At 45.7% G+C, this 13,255-nt stretch overlaps 1 protein-coding gene across 25 annotated transcripts in view; it reads left to right on the top strand.

The window, feature by feature from the left end:
* FGGY (FGGY carbohydrate kinase domain containing) overlaps window positions 1-13,255 on the top strand; it is a 399,022-nt gene that overhangs the window by 184,972 nt on the left and 200,795 nt on the right. For all 25 annotated transcript variants that reach the window (XM_057310627.1, XM_057310624.1, XM_026497979.4 and 22 more), the window contains one exon: window positions 6,009-6,137. In XM_057310627.1, the coding sequence (XP_057166610.1) occupies window positions 6,009-6,137 (129 nt within the window). The remainder of the gene's footprint in view (window positions 1-6,008; window positions 6,138-13,255) is intronic.

Here is a 13,255-nt window from a genome sequence, read left to right as displayed (position 1 = left end):
CCTGTAAAAACCCCAGCCCAAAGGACGCCTGCATGCAACAGCTTTACATACACTACCATGTGCTCTTACGATAACTCCAGCCTATCACTGGGGAGTACAAGAGTACAGTCCTGTTTCCGTTCCCCCACTCCTAAACCAGATTGGAAGTGGCTTCAGTCCCGAAGCTCTCAGAGAGCCTCGACTGCTGGCAGGGCCAGGTGAGAGCACCGTCCCAGCCAGTCTGGTTGGCCTGTTGACCTTGGCAAAACTGAGCAGGGACCACTGCCCCGGTGCCAAGTGCAGAGGAGCCAGGGTCGCATGCCACCTGTGCCCAAACCTCTCTCTCTGACATCTCCAAGGACGTGAGCCAACTTTTCCCCTGGGTTTCGTCTTCTGTTTGTAGGGATACAAAAGAACACTGAACCTTCCAGTTAATACAATACCCCTCCCCCATCTCCCTCTTCCTGGAGAGGGTAACAGTTCTGTTGACCATTATAATGCATTTTCTGTCTCCCAGCAATCCACACAGTCATTAATTTCTGCTGCTGACGTCAGGAAAGAGGATTATGTGTGTGTCTGAAACTGCTCCCGAAGTGCTCATTAGTCATAGATAATTGAAAAACTGGTAGGGAAAGATTTGGTGTAATAGTAGCCCCCGCCTGTGAAGAAGGACTTCAACCACCAGATAATTGTAGGCTCCAGCTTTTGACCGCTCACACTGCATCTGCCCGTCTGAATAGGAATTCAGTGGACACGAGCCCACAAACCCTCAGAGCGATTACTTTTTTCTATCCCACCGTGAGAGTGTGTTGATAAGGACAGAAGCCAGCCCAATCAAGAAAAGAAGTAACCTGGCCTTGGACCTCTCCTGCCTTTAGGCTGAGGGGGAGGGTTTGGAAGAAGTGCCCAGGATACTCCTTAAGTTCATTTTGCTTTTATTTTAACTTAAGCTATTTTGTTTTGATCACAAAAGAAATGTAAAGTCTATAATGGTAGAGAGGAAGCACTAGTCATGGGGAAAAGTGCCCTACCCTGGGCCCCCATCCCTGCTGTAACAATATTCTGCATACTTTTTAGGACTCTTCGGAAGTAGACATGCTTGCATTTTTGTCTACTTTAAGAAAATTCACAAATGGGATCACACACACCAGTGGGATCCGAACACTATTCTGTATCTTGACGGTTTCACCAAATTTGTCTTGAACTTCTTTCCAAGTTCATACCTTAATTCTTCCTCATTCATTTTAGTGGCTGTGTAGGATGTTTCTGGACACATGCGCCCTAATTTATTTACCCTGATTTATGGGGGGAAACACCTTTAGAAAGTTTACACAAGAAATGTGTGTTTAAGGTAAAAGAGTTTTAGAAAGTATAGGTTGGTAAAAAGAAAAAAAATAGTAATAATTTCTTCATCCAGAAACAATTTTCTATTATTTTCCCCCCAGGAATGTATTTTTACAAATAGTCCATCTACCCTCTTTGTTGTTGTTCTTAAAATGAAGTCAGACTCTGCGTAATGTTTTGCAGCCTGCGTTTCAGTTGGCTTGATAGTTTTACAGATAAAAACTGTTTCCTATTCTAGCCTTTCTCCACTGCAGGTTTATTGTCTCAGAAAACAAATCTTATTGCTCAGAGCTGTTGTCTGGCAGGGCCTCATTGCCTTAGTTGGGGCTCCTTGCCCTGCTGGAGGCCCACACTTCTCTGCTCTTCCCTGGTGCCCCTTCTGCCAACATGCTGAATGCCTCACTCTGTGCCCCTCGGGGCTCCCTGCAGTGAACAGCTTTTTGCTCTAATGGCATCCATCTCCCCTGAGCATTCTAGCTCTGAAACCAGCTATCCGCCACCTGTCTTACCAGACTAGGCTCACATGTCACCTTCATCTGGATTTCCTGCACTCCCCTGGACCAACCCACTGTCCCTCCTCTGTGCTCTAGGAACACCACGTACATTCCACCTGCCGAGCCCTTGATGAGAGGCCGAGAACCTTGGGTTGCCCAGACCACCACGTGAGCCTCTTTCACTTACACCCTAGCACCTCAGTGTTGCCACAGGTGGGCAGAAATAAGCAGGGTCCACCACTGTTTTTGAAATGTTTGTTAAGATGCGTGGATGAATGGTTGAACAAAGGCTAGGAGAGACAGCCAGTGCTGAGGCTGTGAGGCCTTGATTAAGTCTGGGAAAATGGATGCTGTGATTAACTTGATTTTATGGTCAAGGAAGAGCCGAAAGGAGGATTATTTCCAGAAAAGTTGTCAAGGCACACTAAAGCTTGCTTCTGACAGCTCCTTTGGTCCCCCAGATGTGCCCCTGGCGGATAAAGCATGATCTGACGGGGTGATTTCTCAGAGATTCCTGCCTTTTCTCTCATCTTCTCTTATGCCAAGCCGTTTCTTTTTGGTCTCGAAATAAACAAAGCATCTTCCTGCTTTTGGCCCAGAGAGACTATTGCTAAAGGCTGTGTGGTTCCAGGTCAAAGGAGGATGTGAATCTTTGTGTGCATTTATTTTCATTCCTGGACCACTGGCCTGAGGAGAAGGCCTGGCTGACTGCCCCAAGTTGGTTCTCTGGCAGCAGATGCAGAGACAGATTTGGGGGTACAAGGTGGTTATTAGGGGTTGCCATCTGTGATAGGAAGGGGCAGAGAGGAGGATTGGGCGGAGGGAGGATTAGAGCTATAATACGGTCCCACGCCCCTTGGCCAGCCCAGCAGAGAGCTCTGGAGTGAGTGGTGCCCATCAGAGTTCTTCCGCTCCCAGTTTGCTAAGTCATCAGGTGTGGCTGCCCTGGGAAAGGGGTCACCTCGGCACAGTGGCCCAAAGGAGCTGGCAGCTGTCTGCTGATTTTACTCCCTTTCCTGGGCCGCAAGTCTGTCCTTAATGGGGATGCAGGCAGTGGCGTCTCCCTGTCTCTCATACTCCCCGTATCCCGGCGACTGCCCTGATCTGTCACTGACTGCTTCACGAGAGCTCTCCTGTGGCCTGTTTCTGCAACTCTCTTGCCCATACCTTGTGGAGGTCCTCACCTGTTCTCTTACCAAAATCGCTTCACAAGTGTTCTCCCGACCTCCTCTCTGTCTTCTGCTGCAAGTGCTCCCGGAGAGATCTGTAAAGGTGCACAGACCCAACCACCTCGCGCCCTGGCTTTCGTGCTTCTCCAGAGGCTCGCAGTGGTCTTCGTGATGGAGTTCAGACACCTCCGTCTGGATGGCAGTGCATGCCCTGTCCCCACTTCCATCTCCAGCCTTATCTGCCCCTTCCACCGCCAGCTCATGGCCCTAATGCAGCCCGTTGAGCAGTCTCCCATGTTTCTTGGCCTTTGCTCGAGATGCTGGCTGAGCTGAGAAATCCACCTGTGGTCCTCCAGAAGCCTTTCTACACTACTGACTGCCCAGGAGGCTCGCCAGAGCACCCATCTTGCTAATCCTCATTCTGTCCAGAATCTCTTTTTAATGAAAATTATACCCTTTATGTTTGTGAAGCTCGGGGATGAAGGTGAAACATTTTTACCTTCCTGTGAAAATTAACCCTTTAAAAAAAATCTGAAGGTAGTGAGCATGGTTTCCCAACAGTGCTACTTTTTAAACATACATAATGTTTGTTCTAAAAGTACTTCTTTTGGGGCACCTGCGTGGTTCAGTCAGTTGAGCATCCAGACTCTTGATTTTGTCTGGGGTCCTAATATCCGAGTCTTGGAATCGAGCCCCACCCATGGGAAGTCTGCTTGAGATGCTGCTCTCTCGCCCTCTGCCCTTCCCCCTACCCGCATGTGCTTGTGCGCTCTAAATTAAAAATCTTTAAAAAAGTAAAAGTACTTCACTTGTTTTCTTCATTCACTTAATTTTTTTTTAAATATGTACACTAATACATAATTTAATGAATAAGAGCACAGGTCTGTGTCCATCAGAGTGGAGTCCATGGCCTGTGCTCCAGCACTTATGCTGTATGACTGTGGGGAATTTACCTTCCCTGTATAAACTGGCTTTCCCCATCCATCTGTGTAATGGGGACAGTAATAGTATCCTTCACATGGGGTTAGTGGCAACGAACTGAGAAAATGCATCATAGCACAGTCCCTCGCACGGAAGTGCTCAGTAAAGGCAAACATTGCCTCTTAATGCACTACATAGTAGATGTAGTGATATACTCGAGATCGTATGTCTCTGGAGACAGATTGTCCCCAGCAAAGAGCACTGCTCTCTTCTGCTGGCTTGGGCATTCAAAGCACTTGAGAAGTTCTCCTTGCTTTCCACCCCATCTTTGGAGCATCTTGACTTTATCTTCTAGACCAGGGCTAGCCTATAGAAATACAATATGAGCCACATACATAATTTCAAACTTTTCAGTAGCCACATTAAAATAAAAAGCAATAGGTGAAATTAATGTCAATTTATCTTACATAACCTAAAATATCCAAAATATCATTTCAACGTGTATTTGATGTAAAAGTTATTAATGAGATATTTTACATTCATTTTTTCCATACAAACTCTTTGACATCTAATGTGTATTTGCCACTTAGTGCATCCCAATTCAGACACTAAATTTTCATTGTAAATATTTAGGTTTCTTCAGTTAACATTGAAAAAGTAAATTTGCACACCAGAGTGCTTTCAAAAGTACTTAAAAGTTTTTCAGTAACTGAAGTGTGTATCAGTTTTTAAATTGAAATGAATTAAAATGAAATTAAGTGAAAAATTTAGGTCCTTAAGTTATTTCAGCCACATTTCAAGTTCTCCGTCTGCACGTGCCGAGTGGTCCCATACTGGACAGTGAAGCTCTGGAATGCATTGCAGGGGTTTCGGTCTTCTGCTTGCTTTTCTTAGCTAGACTTTTTTCAAATTTAATTATAGAAGAAGCTCATTACCTAAAATGGATAAAAATGGTATTGTGGAGGTTTTTTTGTTTCTAATTAGAGGAGGTTGGTGAGCCACTCACCTTCTGCATCCTTCAACCCCCACCCCCACCCCCAGAAGTCCTGAAACACCTCAGCCTACCCCTGGAGCTCCATGGAGCAATTAACAAGTGGTAGGCATCTTAGCACCAAGCAAAACTGCTGACCCCACGTTCAGAATCTTAGAATCTTGGAGCTCAGAGGGGTATTAGCATATGTATGGGTCCACCCCGCCCCTTGCAATTCAGAAATACTTAATATACATATCTTGGCAGGGGAAGGGGAGGACTCAGCCTCTGCTAAACACCTGAGAACAGATGGATTTCTTCATTCTATTCTGACTTAGATGGCTCTCTGTGTCCTGATCTCATCTCCCTAACTAGACTGGGGGCAAGGACTGCCGTTTACAGCACCACAGCGCCCACACAAAGCAAGACAATCAATAAATTCTTAACTGAAGGCCTGACTGACTGCAGGAATTCAAGGTCACTTGAAATATCAGGGTCGCGGCATTGCACAACTCCAAAGAACACCATTCAGATTGTATTCTGTGGTTGTGCAAGTAGCAGCCTTGTAAAGTTTGCAAGGTTTAGACTGGGCTCTCTTTTCCAACGGAGAAAAACTTTCAAGACATTTTTTATTGGAACAAAATAATTCCCTCCCTTATCCTCTGATAGGAAGCAACTACATAAGTAAATGTTCTCAACTTCCTTAGGAATAAATGTTAATCAGGGACCGGATATAGACGTGTATGTGTGTAAAAGGTATGCTGGTAGAGCTGCTGCTGTGTTAGGAAGCCCGTTTGGAACAGTTTAACCGTTTTAACCAGTCTTTAAGAGGCCACTGTGTTTATCTTTTGGAATTTCCCGTGAATGGAATCTTTCTCCAATTTGAAAGGGGCCTTAGAGCTCTTGATTTTGTAAAGTGCCACAGAGCATGACCCATAGGAACCAAGGACATTCACCCAAGTCACCAAATGAGCAAAAGGACTGTTTGTGGGTGCATGGTTTTTATCTTCATGATGTTGAGAAAAGGCAGAAGAGAGGGGAGGGAGCAGAGAGGCTCTCCTAAGAAAAGCCTGTGTTTGCTTTTGTGTTTTTCAAACTGACAGGTATTTGTTTTTCCTCCTGTCTACCCAGGAAACCAAGTGCTGCCTCCTGGAGCTTCTCTTGGAAATGGGCTCACACCAGAGGCAGCGAAGGACCTTGGCCTTCCTGCTGGAATTGCGGTGGCAGCTTCACTTATTGATGCCCACGCGGGAGGCCTAGGTAACTACTCACTCCGCATCCGTGAGCGACACTGGTTTCAAGTGGAATATTCCTCAGAACCAAACACACTCCTTTCCTGTTTTTAAAGCAGGGATCAAGGGCTGGTGATTCAAGATATCGGAATGAAAAGACCTTTTACAGTTAGGCATTTTGATAGAATTATAGAACTTATTATCAAATGTAGACTTTATTTATAATTTAACTAATTTCTCCATACAGAATAACAGGGGGAAAAAATGATCTGAATCAATATCCAGATGGTTCTTTGGTTTACTGAAAATTTAACTTCCCTTAGCATGTATGGTGGTGGTATACTTACATGTACGGTTTTTTCTAAAGGTACTCTAAAACCCTTACCAGTCTAATTGATCTATTTTCATAATTTTGGCTTCTATCCTATATCCAGTTACTTGGGTGTAGTCTTGATTTCATCTCCTAAATAACTCTCACATCTGGCATTCAAATGTATTCATTATTTCAAAGACCTGTTGAACACTTAACTGTGTCTTAGACGTGGTGCTTGGGGGCAGTGAATATCAAACCAAACCAAAGTGTCTCTTCCACAAATTTTAATAGGAAGGCAGACAATGAGACAAGAGTTACAGTAGAGTGTGATGACTCTCTCCTCCTCTACATCCTTATTGCTGTTTTTTCTTTTCTTTCTTTCTTTTTTCTTTTCTTCTTTCTTTCTTTTTCTTTCTTTCTTTCTTTCTCTTTCTTTTCTTTTCTTTTCTTTTCTTTTCTTTTCTTTTCTTTTTGGCGGGGGGGGGGGGGGTTCAGATTCTCAATATCTCTCACTTCCACTATAGCCGTATTTTTCCCCTAACCTTTATTTCAAGCAATGTTGTTGTTGTTTTTTTAATTATGGTTAAGACTTCATGAGATCAATGTAGTTGGTCATGACCATTGCATTTTCAGAATAGGTTTGATTAGAGTAGAAAACATCAGAGTACATGTCACATAGTAAGGGTAAACACTGTTTTTATGGATCTTATGTTTATATTTTATGTGTAATGCATGTGCACATTGGCCCATGATGAAAATGAATTTTTTACTATGGATCATAGTCAAAGAAACTTTGAAATGTGTTCTATTCCATACTTCATATCAGAGGCTAGAGGTGTTCAAATACTTATATTGACTTGAACTCAGTTTGTGTAAACACATGTGTATTTCTCTTCCCAGATTGACTGATTGGTCCTCTACTTCTCCCACTGGCTAACTTCTACTCTAACTTTAAGATTCATAGCAGACGCTTTGTTCTCTGCATAGCCTTCCATGGAAGACTCAGATTTATTGTACAAATCTCTAAGTTGTACTTCTTTCAACACTTTTACCTACTCCTAGTGGAGAAATGATCACATTGGGTTGTAATTACTGATTTATCTGCTTGACTTTTTTAATGGACTGTGAGCTCCTCAAGGGCATTATATTATTATTATTCTTGTCTCACCTGTGCTGAGTCCTGGATCAGGTTCCTATGGGTGTTTGGTAAATTCATTAAATGAATACAGTCACATTAAGGCAAGAATAAGGTGAAATGGCCTTGACCTAGAGAGTGGAAGTTCATGTTTCCTTAAGCAACAGGATAATAATCAGTGTCTGATTCTTCTGTGTAGTCCACGGAAACTTCCGGGGCAGGGTAGTGCTCATCAGTCTACAGATGTGACTGTCTTGTTCATCTTTATGTGTTCAGGATCTAACACAATGCCTGAGAAGTTGTGAACAGCCAGTAGCACATGTGGGTCGATGGAATGGTAGATAATACTGAGTTACAGGCAAGGGTGTTTCTCTCCCTTTTCAATGTGAGCAGTGTGTGCTTTTGATTAGAATGGCATGATTTTGGTTTCAGAGAGCAGGCACAGAAAGAACTTGTGGTCTAGATAGAGAGGGAGTTTTCCTGTCCCCTCGTAATCCTGACATCCTGTACCACGTTTGAGGCCAGAGAATCTTTCCATCATGCTTTTTCAGTGCTCTTGCTTTTTCACTTTGTTTCACCCATCTACCCTTCCCAGGTGCCGAGCACTGGGCTTGGACCCCGGTGCGCTGAAAGATTGGCTGCACCTGCGGGGGCTCCTGGTCCCTTGTCAGTTTCCCAGACCTCGAACCAGAGCAGCCTTTTTCACTTCTGCCCAGCACTTGCTGTGCCCTAAACGGCACCTGCTATGTGTACATACTCAGAAAGGGTGGGTTGAACTGTACTGGGAGGAATCCAGGCTATTACAAGACCCCCCTCCCCTCTTTTCCTAAGTCAGAGATGTTCAGTGACAGGAATTTTACCCCTCGAAGCTTTGGCTGAGGCTCTTTGTTCCTTTCAATGCTCTTCAGTTAGTGAGTTTCCCTTGTATTTTCCACAAGTAAGTTCTTTACGTGGAAAGGAAGAATTAGGGCCTTGGATTCTTTAAGGGCCGAGCAAGGGGCTGGTGGTGTCAGAGAAAGCACGGGAAGGGGCTTCTCCAGCAGCTGCAAGACAGTCAAGGTCATAATTTTGACTAGGTTTTATCCTTTGTATACTTTCTGATACTTCCCCCTCTCCTCTTTCAGCCAATTCAGGATTAGGGTGTCTGGGAAAGAGGGGAGGCCTGGAACAGAGGCTTCCTCTCACTTCTCACCCTGCCTGTGCCCTCCGCAGCCCCAAGGGTCTTGGAAAGATCATCCACCACCATCCAGACGCATAGTCACTAAAGATGTATACTGACTGCTTGCAAACCTGCCAGTTACCGGTCTAGGCACTGGGGGTAATGGCAGTGAACAGAGCAGACAAAGCCCCACTCCTTCTGGAGAGACTATTCTGGTGGTTCTTTCCTGGCCTGCATGTTCATTGCTTCATAATACCGGTTGGAGACAACTGGTGTTATTATGTTATAATAAGGGCTCTAAACATGGAGTCTGACGATCTGGATGTCAGTTCTTTCCCTACCTGTGGACCTTGGGCCACATATTCTACCTCTTCACTCCTGTGTTTCCTCTTCGGCAATAATAGTGAGCAGTGCCCCCGCCCCCCACACACAGGGTTGTTAAGAGAGCTGATGATGTGAGTAGGTAAAGCAGCTGTGTAGCAGCTGGCACATAGTAGGCACATTATTACGAGGCATCTCTGGTTTTCTCACTCTGGAACCACAATGCCTGACGCAAAGTAAGAGCTTTTACATTAGAAGTTCTCTGAGTTACTATTGTAGTAAGAAGTGTACTAGGAGAACCGTCTTCTTTTTGGATAGGCAGTTGGACAAGAACCTCGGGCTTCTGGACTCTGTCTGCCTTCCCCGAATGTGCCCTAATTCTCTGTGCCTGGCACTTGGGAACAGGATGCAGGATTCACTGCTTTAGATTCTGTATAGGTGGAGGGCAGAGGCAGTCTCAAGAAATGGGTAGATGAACTCCATGCTAAGAAATCGCTGAATGTCAGGTTAAGAATCCAGCTTTGGAGGTCAGAACTAGAGGCCATGCAAGCCTCCCACAAACAGGCCTCGACAGTTGTGGCCCCTTCAAGTGCTGACCTGGAGTGTCCTACCTTGGACCCTACATTCTGACGAGGTAGGAGGGGTCAGCACTTTGCTTTGGCGAAATCTCCCTGGGCTCTCATTCTCGAGGGAGCCTGGGACAGGATGGTCAAGATCAAAGAGGCAAGTAAAATTGAACCCATGCTTTTTTCCAGTTCTGGAAAAAGAGGAGGAAGGACTTTGTGGGAATAAAAATCAAAGATTAAAGAACATTTTGTTCTTAAGGTGCTGGTTAGTAAGTTCTCCAGCAGACAGCCAGAACATAGGAGTAGCTTTGTTTGCTCTTTGTGGGGGTGGTTCTGGCCAGGGCTCCTGCCTCTGATATTTTTCTAGCTTATAAAAATAGTATTAACTTTGTTCCAGGTCTGTTCTTGGCTCCAGCACCCCGGCTGTCCTGAAAGGCAATAACAACCCGATCTCTGTCTCGGGCTCCCTTCTCTTGGTTGTTCTAAGTTTATCAAACTCCTGATTATCCCTCAAATCTTGACTCTGGTGCCACTTCCTCTGGGAGCCTTCCCTGACTCCCTCGAGCTGACTTAAGCCGTCCTTCCTCTGTTCCTTTTGCCTCCCTTTTACTGTGCATGTCACCCAGTCTTGCGTGTGCATCTTGGTCTCGTTTACTAGTTGTAAGCTCTTTGAGAGAAAGGACTATGTCATTTCATCCTATCCTGGCAGCCTGCACAGGGCTTTACACGGGGAGGACCCATAACCCATGTGTGTGTAGTTACTGAGTGAATGAAAGGAGTGCGTGCATCCCCTCCATGAGGGACGGATGCTACAACCGAGAGAGAGAGAGAGAGAGAGAGAGAGAGAGAGGGTAACCTCTCATTACAGAGGCAGTTGTCCCTACACACTAGGTGTACCTGGCTCAGTTCTGCACGAAGCAAAAGAGTTGGATTTGGGTACTCCCTGATCCACTGCTGGATGTCTGGAAATTGGTGTCCTTTGTGTCCCATCGTGTTAGCAGGTGTAGGCTAAGAGCAAACTTTGTGCCTAGGTTTAGCATTGCTCTTTGCTTCCAGATACTGGATTCTTTACCAGGTGTTGAATTAGCATAAATTGTTCACCTGAATTGCAGATTCAAACCAAAATGAGGATATTTGAATTCCTCCCTCTCTCCTTCCCTCCCTTTCTTTCCTTGGTTCTTATTTTTTCTCAATAGCAGATGAATTGGTTTAACCAGTTTGATAAAAAGAGCTTCTGGTGCATGCCCTCCTCTAGCAAAACATAGTTTATTCCAGTGAGCAGTAAAACTTGTCAGCTCTCTATCTTGCCATGATCCGTGGTCTAGAAGCAGTGCTGATTCTCAACTCAACTTTATACATCCTGTTATCTTGTTCCCATTTATCACATGAAACAGTGAGGCTCACCAAGACTGACTGACTCGCCCAAAGCTACAGTTAGTAAGTGGTAAGTCATTGAAATCCACGCCGTCTGGTTCAGAGTGCACATTCTAATTACTGTGCTGTATGGAATGGCGTATGTATTAAAGTGGGATCCAGTCTACTCTTGAATTCGATCCTTAAAAATATCATTTTAGCAAGTAAGAAGAGGATTTCAATAAATATCTATTGATGACCAACTACTAGTTGATGGGAGTGTCAGGTGACTATGAGAGAGAATTGGACTTCTGAGAATTTCTGGTCTAGTAGAGAAAATAAACATTCAATAAACAATGACAGTCATATGTACCAAGTGTGGAGAGCTTCAGAAAAACATAGAATATGCCCTACATTGGGACTTGAAGAATTATAAAAGGGTACCTAGAGGATGTGGTGTCTGGTGATGTAAGCACAATATTTTTTGCCCTGTTATGGCTTCTTGGTAAAGCAGAACTTATTTACTCACTTTTTAGCTTCAGTTAGGCTTTATTCTTAATAATCAACCAGCAATGACAACGTCACCATCATTAATAAAAACAAGCATTAGAACCACGACTCTTATTGGCACCTCTCCGATTATGACCGTTCTTCCGTGCCCCCTGTGCCAAGTGCTCTGCCTGACCCTTTACCTGCTTTATCTCTTGTCCCGCCTCAGAATCCTACTCCGGAGACGTTATTTCCCCTCTCCTACATGAAGAAATTGAAGGCCAGAAGCAGACCACTTCTGTAATCACGTAATTCGTGTCATGGCAAGATCTGAGCTTTTGTTTGGCTCCAAAGCTCACCTTCTGTTTCTCTAGACCAGCGGTTCTCAGCTGGGGCTGATTTTAACCCCACCCCCAGTCCCCACAGGACTGGCGTGTGGTGGGTAGACGCCAGGGATGCTGCCAGCCATCCTACAGCACTCAGCACAGGCCCACAGCAAAAAATGACCCAGCCTTTAACGTCAGTAGGGCTAAGGACAAGAGGCCTGCTATAGACCCAAACACTCTCATGGATAGTATTTCTCTGCACCAGTTTATTTCTGTGGAAGCCAAAAAGCAGCCCCAAGTAAGAGTTTTGCTAATAGATGAGTACTTTGTTAACATGTATTTTGTGCAGTTAACTCTTTGGCGAAAACAGCTGGGAGGTAAGAAGACAAAAGTGGGAGCAAGAGCGGTGGGGACAAGAGGATTCCTCCCCCGTCTGTCTTGCTGAGAGGCAGGCCGCACCAGATCTCCCATCCTCCTCTGTCTGCACATCTCACACCTTCCGCCCCCTTGCCTTTTATCCTCCTGCTGTTTGCTCTGTTCGGGGTGACCTCTCCTTGTCACCTGGACAGTCCTACTCAGGTGTCAGCACTCAGTCTAAACGTTACTTCCAGCAAAGTTGAGCCCGCTCTTAGAAAAAATGAATCCCTCCCCGTCTGCCACATTTTGCCTCTATTTCAGTGTTCGCTCAAATCATGCTCACTTTGAATGCCCGTCATCCAGTGTAGAACCCGCAGAGTCTGTCCTCAGTAAACCACTGAATCGATTAACATAACCGTGAGAGGAGTTTGAAAGATCAAAAACAAAGATGGCTAAATCAGAGTTGGGGGAGCCTTTAAAAACCCATAGATTCCTAGGCCCTGCCCGCCCCCGCCCTCCCCGCCGCCATGGGTTCCGAGCCGGAACTCCAGGTGGGACCTGGGTGCCCAGAGGGGACAGCCTGCAGGATGAGTTTGCACTGGGCACCCGGGGTCAGCAGCAGTGGTGATGGGCAGCTGCCAAGCTGACCGATCAGACCAAACCAGAGCTGTGTGGGGGAGCCAGGCCCGGGCTCAGGCCAGGAGCTAGGCAGGAGCGAACGGAGCCAATGGGAAGGGGAAGGTGGGTCCGGAGAGGCAGGCAGTCTGTAAGAAATGGAGGGAAAAGAAGAGCACATGAAGCCGTGCTGGGGAGTCGGGAAGGAGAACAGTGGAGTCAGTGCCTGAGCAGATAGATCGGGGGCAGCTCCGGGAGTTCCTGGATATGAATCAGAGGGGGGAGGAGGAATTTGGTAACGTGAGTTCTGAGCTTATTGTTTTAAGTTGAGGTTGGGGTTAATGAGAACCACCGCTGCCTGGGACCTTAGCAGCTGCAGGAGCCATGGTGAGGGGCGGAGGGGAGACAAGGGGAGGGAGAGCTTTGGGTTTCCTGTCCCCAGGCCCCGAGGCTCTCTTGGAGTGCTGGGTTTCTTGGGGGGGGGGGGGGGACGACGACACCAGTCTTTTCGT

This window comes from Ursus arctos, unplaced genomic scaffold (genome assembly GCF_023065955.2).
Source record: "Ursus arctos isolate Adak ecotype North America unplaced genomic scaffold, UrsArc2.0 scaffold_12, whole genome shotgun sequence".
Lineage (NCBI taxonomy): Eukaryota > Metazoa > Chordata > Mammalia > Carnivora > Ursidae > Ursus > Ursus arctos.
The sequence above is the reverse complement of the archived record's forward strand: the minus strand, read 5'-3'. Positions and strand labels throughout refer to the sequence as shown.